The sequence below is a fragment of the Larimichthys crocea genome, chromosome XXIII (assembly GCF_000972845.2).
Source record: "Larimichthys crocea isolate SSNF chromosome XXIII, L_crocea_2.0, whole genome shotgun sequence".
NCBI classification, from domain to species: domain Eukaryota; kingdom Metazoa; phylum Chordata; class Actinopteri; family Sciaenidae; genus Larimichthys; species Larimichthys crocea.
The window spans coordinates 14,926,047-14,941,860 of record NC_040033.1 but is presented as its reverse complement, the minus strand read 5'-3'; the positions used below and the strand labels follow the sequence as shown (position 1 = coordinate 14,941,860).

Sequence of the window (15,814 nt, the reverse complement as noted above, 5' to 3'; positions counted from 1 at the left end):
AGGGAGGGAAAATAAAGTACCAAACAGCATCACCGAGTGAGCTGGCCTTCTCTACCTTGTGGCTCTGGAATGCAAAGTCACCAATATTTTGACTTCTCCTTTGGAAACAGCTGCGTTTCCCTTTTTCAAAGATATTTTTTCCTTATTTATCGGATCCCTCAGGAGAGATCCATCTCCTGGCCCTGACACCGGCTTCCTCCTCTAAATCTGGGACCAGACCGGTCTAGCTCAGACACACACGTATACACGCACACTCAAACACATGCACACCTGCTGCCCAAAAGCAGACATTAACCACAGATCACTATAGCAGGCCTCTTTACTGCTGCTGCAAGTTGATAGAGGCACATGGACACACACACAAAATATGTGTCATGACAAATAAAGGCACACGCATACAGGCAGGGATGAAAACAACTACCCATAAAGCAACCTGGGCATAATGAATAAGCAGTCCACATAGAATAAATACTAAGACTACCACACACACAAAAACATGCCAGTGTGCTCAGTCTTCAGATGGTTTCCCACAAAGCCTGACAAATAAAAGGGGATTCTTGACAACCATCATCCCTGTATTGACACAGCATAAATAAAGTGAGGCCTAAACCCACAGAAATGTTTTGTTTTGCTCAAAATGGACTCTGATCAAAAACCATGGGAGTACATCTCTGTTTACAGAATATTCACTTGTGCTGAATGGTGGCGAATCTCTAAAGCAGCCAAGGGAGCCATTTCTGAGAAGTCTGTGGTCACAACCCAAGAGGGAAGCTGTAAGTAGCCATCCCCTTGTCATATAAATCGTCGAGGAAATGGAGCCGAACATCAAGGATAGAGATTCTCACAGGAAGAAGGAAAAGGATCAGAGGTTTCTTTTTTCAAATGATCAGACCCCCTGTATGTAATGGTTACTGATTTCCTAAATAAATACAGACCTTAATGACATCTTTGAAAGCTATTACAGATCCACCTGTTATCCTACATTTGGTGATTTCATTTGGTGACCAAACAATGGTCATTTATTTTTTTTTATCCATTTTTATTTTCAGAAATCGCTGATATATTTGCAGCAGCTTCTACTTTATAGCAGAGAATCGCAAACCCAGACAAACCCCACTCTGCTGGCCATCCAAATGTTTTTCCCTCATATCCTATGGCAACCAAAGGACAGCAAATCCCGACAATCTGACCAACTCTAAACAATGTATCTTTTAGTGTGCGGTGTACTGCGAGATTAATGATTCTGGTTTAAGACTGTTGTTGTTAGTCACATACGTTAGACAGTGAAGTGTTTGGTGTCACTGGTTTTGTTTATGTCTGCAGTGTTTGGTTGCGTTTATTTTCTTGTTCATGTCTAAACGAAACAGCCAGTAGGTTTTTGTGCCAAATCGGCCGCCAAAGAGAACAAGATGTTGGAGATGGAACAAAATGAACTCCAGCAGTAATCTTGAGCTTTTATCCAAAGAGGACTACAGTCATGCTGTGACCTTATTTTTGTCCATCGCTGAAGGATTGTACAGAATAGAAATAACAAATTACATTGACTACTCTCACAGTAATTGCGTGTCTTTTTACTGAACTTTGATTTGTGCCGTCGTGTGTAGTGCTCTTTCCACCACTGAGACTTTAAGAAGTCCTCTGGCTCTTCCGTCCACAAGACAAGAGTCTTGTGTGAAGACTACTGATTTAAGTTGAAGCAAGGTGTAGGCCCCCATTAGTCTGACCAGAGGCTGTTGTGACAGCTGCTCTGCTGTAGAATTACATTTTTATTAACATCCCATAAAGTGGAAAGAAATATTGTCCCGCTTGTTTCTTTTTCAGCTCATTTACTTCCTGATTTCATGGAATTTCCTTATAAATGTGAAAAAGATGTTGCACCGTCTTTTGTTGACAGCTCATTGGCTTGAATTGATGTCCAATGAAACGAACACTTGTTTTTACAGGGGCTTTTGGGGAAATCACAACTGGCCATTAATGTCAATGAGCTTTTCTCTGTGGCCATTTAGACCTTTAAGTGTTCAAACAGACACAAATCCTGTGTAAAGATTGATTATAGACATGGGTGTAAAAGTTGAATGTGCACAGGCACTTACAAAGTTCCTCCCTCATAGGCTGTATTCAGACCAAATCAGGCATGTGCAGTGGCGTGGGGAGGTGTGAATGTGTTTATTTGTGCTGAACAGCCACTGCAAAACAATCAAAATGTCACCTGCTGTCGCTATTGGTGCTCCCTCTCCTCATTCACTATCTATATCGCATGACCACCACTGTCTCAAACAAACACAAACCAAGGGAAGCTTGTTGGTATCGCTATAGACTACAAGCCAGACACAGACGTCAAAGCTGGGTATGTGAAATAAGCCAAGCAAGAACGCAACTGGGAGAGTATCATCGTTTGGTCCACGAGCTCTGCCTTGATTGACTGGTCCGATGACTGGATTGGCCATCACAAGTGACATTGGGTTGCGTTTCTCCAAAAGTTGATTGTTTGCTGGTCTGAATCGTCACTTACACACACACGTTTAATTAATAAAAGCACAAACCAAATGCCATACTGTGTATGTGGTACAAGCATTAGTATGCAAGAACCCTGCAGGACTTTATCTGCAATTTGCAAGAAATTCGATGCTGCTGTGTGATGATCTGTAGGCAAGACGTTTCTGAGGTTTTCGACGTTTTGTGCTTGTTGCATTTCCATTGTTTTCCACAATCCAGGACCCTTCATGAATACAAGATGACTGTGGCCTAAACAATGCATCAGATCACATTCCTATTGTGGTTTTTGCTTTGAGAATGATTTTTGTATTGTCATTTTTTTTCTCCTGGACTACTTTATGTGGTGAATTCCCAACCAAATGGTACGCACACCTTTTAATGTTTTACAGCTGATTCAAACACTCTCTTCTCCACTCGATGATCATTCACATTTCATTGATTTTGTTTATAGTTATAATGTTATTACAGATGTGTTGGTAAATGGTGTTTGTTGTGGTTGTCTTTGTTGTTGATGATAATATGATGACAGATTTGTGTGACGAATCATAATCAACAGAATTCCTAGCACTAACTGATCATTTCGGTCTGCGAACAGCCAAATATTGTCTAGTTTAGTTACCTTTAGTTAACTTCTCACAATGGCACCATGGTAAAGTACATTAAGCTATGCTAAGCTGTGTTATGCTATATTACAATACTTTATCCAACCCTTGTATCAGGGCATGACAAGAACAGAAAAATGTTAACATTCACATACCCTTGTTGTTTAAATGCATCCTGCAGTGGCTCCACATCTTAATCCTAAGTAATAGGGCTTGAAGAGATGGAATAAAATCTCCTACTGACACACAGGTATGACACATCCAGCTACCTGGAGGCCAACTGGAGACTCAACAGAGAGCTGATGACTGCTACCACTCAGCTGTCAGCCCATCGATGGAAAATACTGATACTACACAGTCCAACAGCCATACCTCGGATATCTATCCGTTAGCAAAGCCCCAGAAGAGGAGCAATTATAGCAAATTATCCGCCTACCCTTGGGGTTAGAGACACACACACACACGCAAACCCACACATGTTGCACACTACCTAAAAATCTCAAATCGACAAAAGATGGATGTGTGTCCAGACTTCATTTTATCATCTTGCATGGAATGCAGCACAGTGGTGATGGAGCTCGGGTTGGTGGGAACAAAAATCAAATGCTCTTACTCCGTGGACGTTTGTGAGTTTGTGTGTGTCCTGGAACAGTACACCTGACATTATGTGTCATGGTTTTGGATGTATCTACAAACCCAAATGGTTTTTCAAGGATTATACGGAGGATGATGGCTGTAGAAAAATGTGATTATATGGTTCAAATGGGGCCTTTGTTCCTGGGGATAACTGTCCAGTGAGGTGATTATGTACTGTAACCTGTGGGAGGTGATGGAAGAAGAGCAGGATGGATATTCAGGCCATTGATGAATGTGTCTGTGTGTGAAAGAAGAGGTGTATATAATTTAAGGTATCACTTTGACAGTGGTATTAATCATTTGGAAGAGTGTAAAGTGAAATACATCAGTTGGGCGACTGAATAGCCATTTAATTGGGCCCAGTTAAATAGTCATTTAATTGGGCACAATTAAATGGAGTCTCTAGAAACGGACATTATTTTTTGTTTCCATTCAACTTGAATAGACACAGTCTATGAAGTTAGTTCTGCAAACCGTCCTACATAATTTAATTTATTGCTTGTTTAAGTAGGTCATTGATCAATTATGTTTCCAGTTGGGCGAATAACCAGTCTGAACATGTCCCAAAAACGTCACATCCAACCAGTTCAGGCAGAAGTTAACAAATGAAATTAGCTCTAGCTACATTTTGTCATCTGTCCAATTTTTTTGTTTTTGTAAAAGATAATGTGCTTAAATAGGTGACAGAGAGCCAAGATTGCTCCAACTAGAAAAAGATATAACACCAAACAGCACCCCATCACAGCTGTCCTCTGTCTATTCACCATAGGCCTTTTTCACAGCAGACATTTTCGCTTGTCATAGCAGGATAAGCAACCATTAGTGATGGTCTGGTCCTCATAAGCCATGACAGTGTGACTGTGAAGCAGCATGTACAATAGTAGGACCCTGAAACAGAACATGGAATTCAACCGTCATTAATTTTGTTATTTACAAGTGTGCTTTCTACCATGACATGTCAAAATGTAAAAAAAAGAAGGCCTATTGCCTCTAACATTGTGTAAGCCTGACTACCAGCTGGCCGTCTGTTCAGAATTTGGTAATAGCATTTAATTAATTAGTATTAAAATGTCAAATTTGATGTGTTTGTCTGTTTTTAATTGCCTGTGTCTAAACATTTGGTGGTACAAATCAGCAACTTGTATTCCCAACAGCACACAGCATAAACTTTCTTTCTTTGCCGTAATGTTTCCCAGAGATCGCCTGATGCGATGATGAAAGATTTGCTCGCTTACTACTGTGCCAGGCTCTTTTTGTTTATTCCAACAAACCTGCTTGAGACATAAAAATTCTTCTTGTGCACAGGAAGTGTGCACCAGAAGGAATTTCCCCACTGAGGACAACCTGCACATGCTGTTTTTGAGCAGTGAACATGAATGTTTTCATGAACGCACGTTGGTTGCATCACTGTTTTTGTGGCAAAATATCGTTTATTTATAGAAAAGTGTCGCACATTGTTACTTGAACTTGAAATATTGCTCATTTTAAGTGTTTTTATTTCTAAGTGCCTGGCCTGCTGAGCGCTAAACACATTTCTTGGCTGTTCTCAGCTGTCTGTCATGAGCACATAACAGTAATTAGTAATGTGCTAGAATCACTGTACTGATTTCTGCTGGACACAGAGTAAGACCATCAGCTGCTGCTTTGTGTTTGCTAATGGGGCTTGACAGTCTCCAAAAGGGCTGGTCGAACTGCCTCATATCCTCGATATGGACTGATGCTCCTGCCTGGCCCTGAAGTCTCACACCACTGACCTCTGGGACTGTGTGTGCATCACAACGTGTGTGTGGGAATGTGAGTGTAAGCCCCCTCTTTTTCTCACTTGTGTGAGATCCTATAACTCAAGTGTGTGTTTTAATTCCTCGCTTTGGCATTTACATCTGTACCTGTGCATGTGTCACTGCCCACATGCGTGTAACTAGCTCTGTGTGTAAGCCCTTTTATGAAATGTCTAGAGGTGTGTGTGTGTGTGCCTACATGCATCGGACATAAACTCTCGCTCTTGCCAGTGGCCCTTGGCTGGTCCTGTGGCGCTCAGTGTGTTGGCTTTGATGCCGGGTCAGGGGAGAAGATCAGAGCACAGGATGAGTCTCCAAAGACATACACACACACATACCCTTGCTCAAAGTTAATGATGACTCCCAGCAGACCCTCAGCCCCTTTCGTCTGTACCTCGACCCCATGAGCTGCCCCGCCAGCTGCCTGAGTACAAAGAGCCAAAACACTCAGCAGAAGGCGGAAACAGCTCCTGGTGGCAGCCAAGCATAGTGGCAACACCGTAGGCAGCTCACACTACTGCAGTGTTTGTGTGTGTGTGTGTGTGTGTGTGTGTGTGTGTGTGTGTGAGTACTTTAGGCTGCCAGTATTCATCTGCTTTGCAAAAATCAACAGCTGTCTTCGTGTTTTATCTTTCCACCCTGCGTCCATGCCAAAGGTTAAAGAGTTTGAAGCATAAAATCTGGCCTGAGCCTCTTCAGAAAGACTAGTGTTTACAGCATAAAGATTTCCACTTAATGAGATGTTTTTCTTTTTTAATGAAATAGTGGCAATCGCCGAAGAGTTGTGATTGTATCAACTGCAAAAGTTTCCTGTGAAAATCAATCTGGCGGGCCAAACCTTTAATTAGATGGGACTTTGGAGGAATTAACGATCAGTGGAAGACATGGACATATCTGACCTATCCTCAGAAACCATCAAGTCTGAGAGAAAAACCAGACAGATTATGGGCTGTAATTACATAAACACAGATGGATTCTTCTCATGCCTTGGACATCCAGAACATTTTTTATTGGTTTAGCCATCCGCAAAGTCTTCAACAATGTTGACAGGTTCTTGGTGTGCAAAAATTTAAGGGTGTTTGTAAAAATGTCTTCTTTTCTATTATCTCCTTTGCCACATTAACTTTCGTTTTTATCTCCCTCGCATAGCCTCTCCTCCAGCGTGATGCACTATAGGTCAGAGGAAATAGTAAATTACAGATTTAATTAGAAAGCAGAGATTTTTACGAGGGTCTTCGGGATTGAGCTTTGGCATGCTCTACTCATATAACTCCCACAAAGCTTGGTTATTGAGAAGATACTGGAATCTCTGCTGTGCTGCAGAGAAAAGCAAAGCTGTGCTTGTTTTACAGCTACACTAGCTTCTTGTTCCCATGTTAGTTCAACAAGGTCAGTGGTTCCGACTGCAATCATCCTATTTCTTCCAGGAGACACTGAATGGAAAGCCTAAAACTAAACACTGCCTACTACAAGGACAGTAAGCCAGAGCACGAAGATGTCTTTTTAATCATACTTTAAACTGTACCTGTCTCTCAAACTAAATGTCAACATCCACGCTTTCCTGTTGGGATGAAGAGGGAAAGGCAGAGTAAACCATGGGTTGTGTGTTGCATTATGGGATGGAGCCATGAGAAAAGTCAGCTTAATATCCGAGGAATTCATCATATGAGGATCTGCATCATATGATTTACATCCAGAGCTAATGTTGAATACCAAAGCATGAAGTATTGGAAAAATAAGTTTGTGTAGGACATCTGACTTTTCATGCAAGACATTGGAAATCTCCTCCTGTCACAAACCTGCAATTAAACTTTTAATCTTTTAATTTTAATATAGCCACAAACTTTTCCTTGCCCCTAAACATACCATAACCATGCGCAGATATTGGAGTGAGCATTTAAAACATGTTGCCTTTAATCTCAAGTTTTCCAGAATGTTCTAATAAAGTTCTTTTCTGGCAACAGCGTTGAGAACATTTGTGAGGAGGACTGTACAAGACGCTTCAACTCCATTAACAATTCCCTCACATTTTGTGAGGCATTTACTAACTCTCTATTACTCCCATGTCATTCCCTGAACCCCGGTGAACATGTGCTGCTGCCAAATTAATCCAGCGCTCTGCTGCATAACCTGCTACATAACACATCTGCACACCTTCTGGATCATATCAGTGTTGCCATATGTTGCAGTGAGGACAACGGCACAAATAAGGGGGACTTAATACATGCAGTAGTAATTACATCTCTGAGAAAATCAGGCCTAGGAATTCATGCTGTTGTTTTACAGAGATATGTTTGTATACAGTACTTATTTTGTGTGTTTCCTTTATAGGAGGAAGCGGACAGTGTGTTTAGATTTGAGATGTTTGTGAATGGTAGTATTAATCTGAATCATTTCTCAACTTATTGGGAACTCAGTGCACTCAGAAGTTAAAATGAAAGCAATACTATGTAACTTTTTGAGTGAAAACACACCCTTACTCATTTCAGTACACTCATGGGCTTTGCAGCCTTACTTGGCCTGGTATGACTAGTAGCTTGTATAGATGCTGTATTCCTGTGTAACTGACATTATTGAGTCAGTCTCATGACTCTTCTTGTGTTCTTTTAGCGTATTGCAGAAATAATAATTAGTAATGAATGGAAATTGAATGTACCACTATCCTGGAAAAGTCACCACAGTGGCTGCTGTTCAGCAAGTTACTTAGTTTTGCTTGAATGCATTTGTGTGTTTTATATGTCTGCAACTGTGGGTGGATGAAAAACCTCTGTTTAAATTGGCAGTATGAAGCAAATCTCTCCGTCTGTCATCAGAGTGGTACTTAGTAAAATCTCACTGACAGATCTAATAAGAGCTCCCTTAAGACTATTATCTGGGTCACAGGTGCTCTGCTCTCTATAATCTACAATGCAGCACAGGGAAATGAATGGAAAAATGTTTTGGCGTTAGGGTACATTCAAAAGATGCGCTTGACTTATAATCTAGGAATCTAACACGTAAAGATCGTGGACCAAAACTGTCATGTCTCTGTTGTGGTGGTTCCTTGCACAAACCTCAAACCCCACGAGGGAAAAGTTGATTACTCATCTAGCTTTGAGGCTAAAAGTTTTCAATAATCCTCTATTTAGGATGGATAGTTATCCGACAACATAATTACCTTTGAGAAAAAAAAAACCTTCCATAACATTTCCTTTAGTTAATTTTACCAACCGAATGTTGATGAAGGGCGAAGAAGTATTTCGGCGAGGGAAGGTGGTTGTCGGTTGTTTTGCTCTGTGGTTGTGGGACGTGTGAGAGAAAGCAGGAGGGATTTGATGCAGGTTGCTGTTTGCCAGCTGTCCCTCCGAGGGATTGGCTGAACGGTGTTAGGAGTGTGAGCAAAAGCGTTGACCACTGACCACAGACAAGTCAGCCTGTCAACCACCCCAGGGCCTTTTCTGCACAGTCTTGCTTTTTCTGCTTCGCATCGAAGGACATTGTTTTTCTCCTTCGCCTTAATTTATTTTCTGTTTATCTTTTAAATATGTCCTTTCCTTCCTTCTGTTTATAGATCTCATCCCTCTCAGTGCTCTCTTCTTTTTCAGGTACTTTGCTTTCATACCTACTAAACTGATTCAAAGGTTCAATATGTACTGGCAGTCGCTCTTCTGTATTTTGACTCCAGAGGTCGTGGTTATTATTCACTGTCAGGTTCATTTTTGTCTCTTCTTCTATCTTGTTCACCTGTTTGTACGCTCATCCGCCTGCCTCCACTTGCACAGACAGCCTTCTGGCTCAAAGTTTCACTCACTCGTCTTTCTTTCAGCACCTTTCCCCTTTTTTTCCTCTCTTGGCTTCTTAAAGGGGCATGCAGTTTTATAAAAAGCCAACCTGTCACACTGAAGTTCCTGTCTGTGTGATTTCACTTCTTCCAAACCGGGTTTCTAGAGGAAATAATGTAGTCAGTCCAACACCAGGGTGGACTTATAGGCTGGTGATTTGGATTTTTATAGAATTACAGTTAAATTATATATTGTTATATTTTTATATTTCCTTCATCATGATGTGACATGGACTATTAGCCACTTTTAGACAGTTTCTGTAATTCTGACGTGTTTTGAGTTTTTAAGTTTTTAAGTGCTGAAGTTCCGATCATATTCACAGAACAATATATAAAGCTGTTTATACCATGATTTATGACTTCATTATTTACAAGCTGTGAATATAAGGACCATATGAATACACGTGATACACGTGCGCGTGTGTGTGTGTGTGTGTGTGTGTGTGTGTGTGTGTGTGTGTGTGTGGGTTGCCATAATACCTACAGCAGCAGGGAGAGGACAGCGGTGCCAGATGTTGCGCAGGTGGAAACGAGAGAACAGCTTCTATCAAAGCGTCCAAGTGAATCTGCAAATCGTCCATCTCACTCTCTTTCTGTCACTAACTGTCTCCATCTCTCCTCCTCTCATTGCATCCCAGACTCCGTCTCTCCCTCCCTCCCCCCCTGTTTTTGTCCCTTTGGTCTCTCCATCTTCCTCTCTGTGACAACTGACTTGTCTTTCTTCATCTGGTCTTGTCATCTTATCCTCTTCTCCCACACTCATTTTCTTCAGCACCATAAACTTTTTATTGACCTACAACTGAGGTTTTTTTTTTTTTTTTTTTTGCTTGTTTGCTGTATTTCTGTTTCCATTCAGGTTATCCAATATCCGATACATCATACGCAAAACACTTCCTTCCTCCCAAAAGCATCCTTAATCCACTGTATATCATTTCTTCCTCTTCCTGTTCTATTTTTCTCCATCTCAAAACTTTAATTCTTGCTTTTCTCTGCCTTTCTGTACTTTTGTATTTATCTTTTATTTCTTTCCTTCTCTCCTTACTCACTCTCCGTCATTTCCTTTCTCTTTCAGTTTCTCGTAGCAGATGAAATCACCCTTAGGTGAATCATCACAGAAATTCCCTGGTATTGTCAGGTTTTATGGTTAACCTTGGCTGATAAGATACTTTGTGATGTTTGTGTGGATTTTCTCATGAACTGGTGACCAACACTGGGAGAGTTGTATTGAAATAAATCCACCTACAGATTAGTATTCACACATGACACACACTTTTTCTGCAGTTACACTGGAGTACTGACCCAAATCACCAATATAATCACTCTTTTCCCATCTTTAGAATCAATTCCTCTCTGAATCATCCAAATCTAAATCCCTTTTCCCTTCTGTGTGTTCCTGTCTCAAAGCTCACGTCATGGTAGATTAGCACAAAGGTTACGCTCCCTGTACGCGCCGCGTGAAGACTGTCCTTTGATTTTAGATGAAAAACCTCAGTGGATTTCAATTGAATTTCAAGCTGAGAAGGTGGAGAAGCAGCTGGAATGCTACTTAGCTGCTAACGCTGTGGCTCCAAGGCCACTAACGCAGAGGACTGTGGCGATAAAGCGTATGATAATGTGAGACGTGAGGCTGTAACTGTCTTCATATTTCATCCTTTTAATTGTTTGTCTTCATCTGGACCCCGTTCAAAATGACTCCCATCTCTGAGATAAAAAAAAAAGAAAAGAAAAAAAAAGAAGAAAGATTGATTTGAACTTGAACAGAGTGGTGAGTTGTTAAATGAGCTCTGGAGTGCCTTGAGATTTTGTTCGGATGTGAGGAAAATAAATGTTAAAGAAATGCACCCTGCAAATTTCATTAAAGCCTAATGAAATCAGTGAGTACATTTTTCATCTCACTGAAACCAGTTCTATTCTTGGCCTCAATCTGTTTTTCATCTTCTGTATAATTGTAGTCGATTTTGTGGCATTTTTCAGGAAATAGAAAGTATGAGAAGTTGCCAGGTGAATTATAAGAGCAGGATGCTAACACCCGTGGAGGTTCACTGGAGCTGCTGGCCACACAAAGTTTAGAGTATACTAATTCTGCTTTCACATCATATCATACAGATATTTATTATGAGCCTAGCCATGTCGGCCTACTAGTTGGAATTCCAAGTTAGAGAAATTGGGAATTTTCTCACCGCTGCTATATCTTCTACTTGGCAGAAAGTACAGCACAAGTGTTTACACATTTGTGGCCACAAAGCAGTAATTGCAGGCTATAACATCTGAATAAAATCCAATATGAAAGGGACACTCCAGCAATGTAGTATTTATTCTTCCAGTGGGGAACTTTGCGTGATTAAGAGATTAAACTGTAAAAATCGAAGGCTGACTTAGTATGGTTCAAGATCCAAAAACAGTCAATTTTACATTTCTAATTTAACATTTAAAATCTACTAGCCCAAGCTGAGATCACCCTAATAACATGACCATATGAACCATTTTCGTGAAATTAACACAGCTCATCAAGAGAAATTGTTATACAGCTGCTTTCACAGACCTACTCTTGTTGACAAGTAAACTGACCTGTATGTGTAATTTGGTAGAGTGCACCGTTGAGACTTTAAAGGAAAGAAATAAAACACTGTTTGTGTCTAGTTTCATTTGCTAATGAACCACTAGAAATATGTAACACAATAGCCGTTTTAGGCTGAATTCCTAGTTGTCTGGTATAACTGTAAGGCTAACAAAGGGATAACTATCTTGGAATTCTGTGCAAATGCTCCCAAAATCAGAGGAACAGCGTTTTTTTCCCAATTCCCCCGCTCTGCTCACACTGTGTGAACACTTAATACAGATAAAAACCCTTTCCAATAAACCCACACACAATGAAAAATCTAAAGATTTGCTTTTGTTTGGTCTGATGCTTAGCTTGCCAGCACAGTCTCCCAAACACTTTCAGCTTTTCTGTCAGTCAGGTGCCTGATATTTTGTATATTTAAGATACAGTGCATTTTAGCAGATGTAATAAATATTTGATACATATGAAACTCTTTGTGACCTTCTCACCACCTACAGACAGTTTATCAAAGAGTTTTCTTGCCAGAAAGGCAGTTGATTCTTAAATGGGGAATATACAATTTCAAGCTGTTGGTCTTTAAGCCCAGAGCTGTTGAAGGGAGTGTTGTAAAGTCATTTAGAGTACCATGACCTCTGCTCAAGTCCTCCACACACAGACACACAAGCTTAGCTGATCTATCTACCCTTCAACACAAGACCAGACCCGTTATCACACACAGTTACTACGATATCTGTGTGTGTTTGTGTCTATGTGTGTGTTGTGTGTGGGCAGCGTATGGAGTACTATGACGAAATATCCACCGTCACATCTGATAGAAGTCACAGTGACACTGATGTGAATAACATTTCGCTCTCTATAGGTGGTTTCCTTTACTTCAGTGGAAAGTGTTTGAAGAGAGGCAAAACTAGCTCAGAGTTGAACTGAGAGGCTTCAATTATTGTAATTTGTTTTGACCAAGTCACTGCAGTACGCTTCAGGATTGGACTTCACTGATTTTCCTCACAAATGCAACAAAGCTAGAAAGACACGCCTTCCCTCCCTTACTGAAGTTCAACATTTATGTAACTTGGAAATGTCTGGGGATGAGGGGAGTTTTGACCTTCCTGGGTGTGGGTACAAGGTGGGGCTGGCACTTTTGGGAGAGTATGATTGGTTCCAGCGTTCTCACATCAACACAATTTTCTCTTCGGCTATGACTTGGGGAACAAAATGTGTCATTGGTCCGTTTAGGGTGGGTCCCCACATCATAAAATTACCAGAAAGTTTTAACAAGCCTGGCTCAGGTACAAAACTACATTCTTCTTACCTAAGCTTCGGGCTATAAACATATCCAAATGAATCCTCAAAATAAAAAGAAATATGTAAAAAATATGGACTTCAAAAACGTAAAGGGGAGGTCTGCGTCACATAGGAACTGACTTAAATATGTCTGAAACAGATGGACACATCAATCATGACACCATGTGTTGGGTTAATGTGGGAAAGACGAAGACACCACAATGTTTTTGCCTGCTGTCATTCATCAAGTCAGGAAGTATCTTCATATTAGCGCTCACATTTAAAGCAAAAATGTTGGGTAATGTCAAAATAGTGTTTCCAGCAGACTAGCTTGACTCGTTAGGTTAATCAGTTATGTTCCCCAACTTGATGTTTTAGCATTTTCCCCTGTTTCAAGTGCTAAGTTAAGTTAACCGACTGTTGGTTCTAGCTTCAGCAGAGCAGGGTCAATCTTCTTATCGAACTCTAGTCAATAAATATAATCCTGCGGGCTAGAGCAGCAATGAAGAGCAGATATAGATAAATGCATGATCTCGGTCGTCTATGTTTGGTCCCACTGCAGGTGAAGAACAGAGGCAGTCATATACTTCCAGCTCCCAGTTCCCAGTGAGTCTGCACTTGCAGTCTGTGGTGGTGAAAAGCCTGTTGAACCTCGTGGCACTGTGGAAGATGATGATATAGTGTATATGTGTAGCATACGACAAGTAGACTATTTAAATCAGTAAGAGTGTGTTGATGTGTGTTCTCAAGCAATTATGTCATATAGCACATATTTGAGGCTTAGCATTTACTCTTTATGTCTGCGCGGATATTTTTGTACACAGCCTTCTAATTGCACTCGACATGCCCCTCTTCATTCATTTCCCTTTTCTCACTCTGTGTGTCCGTCGACAAACTGACTCTACAGGCTCTTTGCTGTGGGAGCAAAACCTCCAGCTGAGACAGGAACCGAAACCCCGGAGAGCACATTATCATTATGGCGCATATTGCACTTTAAAAGATAGGAGGGAGCACATTTGTTGGTTTTTGTCATTTCACGCCGTCAGAAGTGGTCACAGAGCGTCTCTAAGTTTGCTGCCACCGGGAAAAAAAATCCTGGGCTTTTGCTTCGGACTGATGATAACAGGGGTTTATTTAGGGAAACTGGAAGCCACGAAACCTATTAGACCTTAACTATAAATCACATGTGATCGTTTTAAAGACTTCTATGGTCAAACTGTGTGCAGCGTCTGTGAAAAGGATATCCGCTCATCACTCACTACTGTGTATTTACACTACAGTCCTGTCTGTAAATACGTAGTTTGATCCTATTTGTAGAAAATTCATCATGAACGTGAGACAAACCACAGAAGAGGCGTTGTGAGGGTCAAAAAAGGCAAACGTTTCCCATAGGCAGATCAATGAAGTGTCACCTACAAGTACAAATCTAATCAAAACATGATTTATTGGTCAGCAGGAGTGTAAAACTTGCATACCAGTATTTCACTTTATGCACAGAGTAAACTTCTTTAGCTTGTGCCCCTGTAATATTTTTTCCTGTCTCTTTCTCTCTGTGCATAATGTTATGATCTTACTTGTGTGTGTGTGTATGTGTGTGTTTCCATCCCACAGTGGAGTACGACAGGGAGCTCTCTCCGCAGCGGCGTCACCACAAGGAGTTTAAGTTCAACCTCTCACAGATCCCAGAGGGCGAGGCCGTCACCGCAGCCGAGTTTCGTCTCTACAAGGAGTGTGTGAGCCGCGCCTTCCGCAATGACACCTTCCTACTCAAAGTCTACCAGGTGGTCAAGGAGCACCCTGACAGGTAACACACACACACTGATAGTGATGAGCTTTTAACTGGAAGATAACTGGTTAGTTTTTATTTCTTTTTTGTGTCATTTGATATATATTTTTTTTAAGATCATTTTTTTGGCCTTATTTCTGACACTGCCCCATTTCATTTGATATTTAACTCAAATCACATATGTCATTGTCCTTCATCAAAAAAGACATCAATTACAATTTTTTATACATTGTATATTAAATATTACAACAAATAGACCAATAATTTTAGTTTTTTTTACCTCGTCATCCTGGCTCTCCCAAAGTAACTGGCTAATTTAAATAATTGTGAACAGGCAACTCAGTCAGTACATAACCATTAATTTTTTATCTTACTATCTTATCAAAAACATATATATATAATTGAAAACTTTAAAATGTCTTTGTCTTCTTCCAGATATCTTTCAGCAACAAATAAAAGTTATCTTCATAGATAAATTATATACAACACGAAATATACCAAATTTATACTCGCCATACATTAACCTGAATGTACACAGTTTTGTTTTTCATATTTATCATTTTATATACATTTCCGTGTCATTCAGCAGTACAGTTTGACATTTTTAGTATCTTGTGAAATCTAAAGTAAAGTTCTGTGGGTTTGAACTGCACTTGGCCATGCAACATGGGTGTGCATTAATCCACCTTCGGGTGGACCTGGTGGGTTTGCAGAGCAGTGTGGTTGCACTGGGAATCAACGAGTCAGCAAGAGATCGGGTGTTACTGAAAACATCGGACATACTCAGTTTACCATTTCTGGATACAAAATGTTTATGACTATAAAAAAAGTTGCCTCTGCCTCTCTATCACTCTG

General features: G+C 40.5%; 2 protein-coding genes across 2 annotated transcripts in view; both read left to right on the top strand.

Annotated features, from left to right (window-relative positions):
- zgc:101569 (probable enoyl-CoA hydratase) overlaps positions 1–14,859 on the top strand; it is a 47,009-nt gene extending 32,150 nt beyond the window's left edge. The window contains exon 9 of the transcript XR_003461580.1: positions 14,785–14,859. The gene's annotated coding sequence lies outside the window, so the exon portion shown is untranslated. The remainder of the gene's footprint in view (positions 1–14,784) is intronic.
- bmp6 (bone morphogenetic protein 6) overlaps positions 1–15,814 on the top strand; it is a 46,952-nt gene that overhangs the window by 12,542 nt on the left and 18,596 nt on the right. Inside the window, exon 2 of the mRNA XM_010741625.3 lies at positions 14,785–14,977. Coding sequence (XP_010739927.1) covers positions 14,785–14,977 — 193 coding nt within the window. The remainder of the gene's footprint in view (positions 1–14,784; positions 14,978–15,814) is intronic.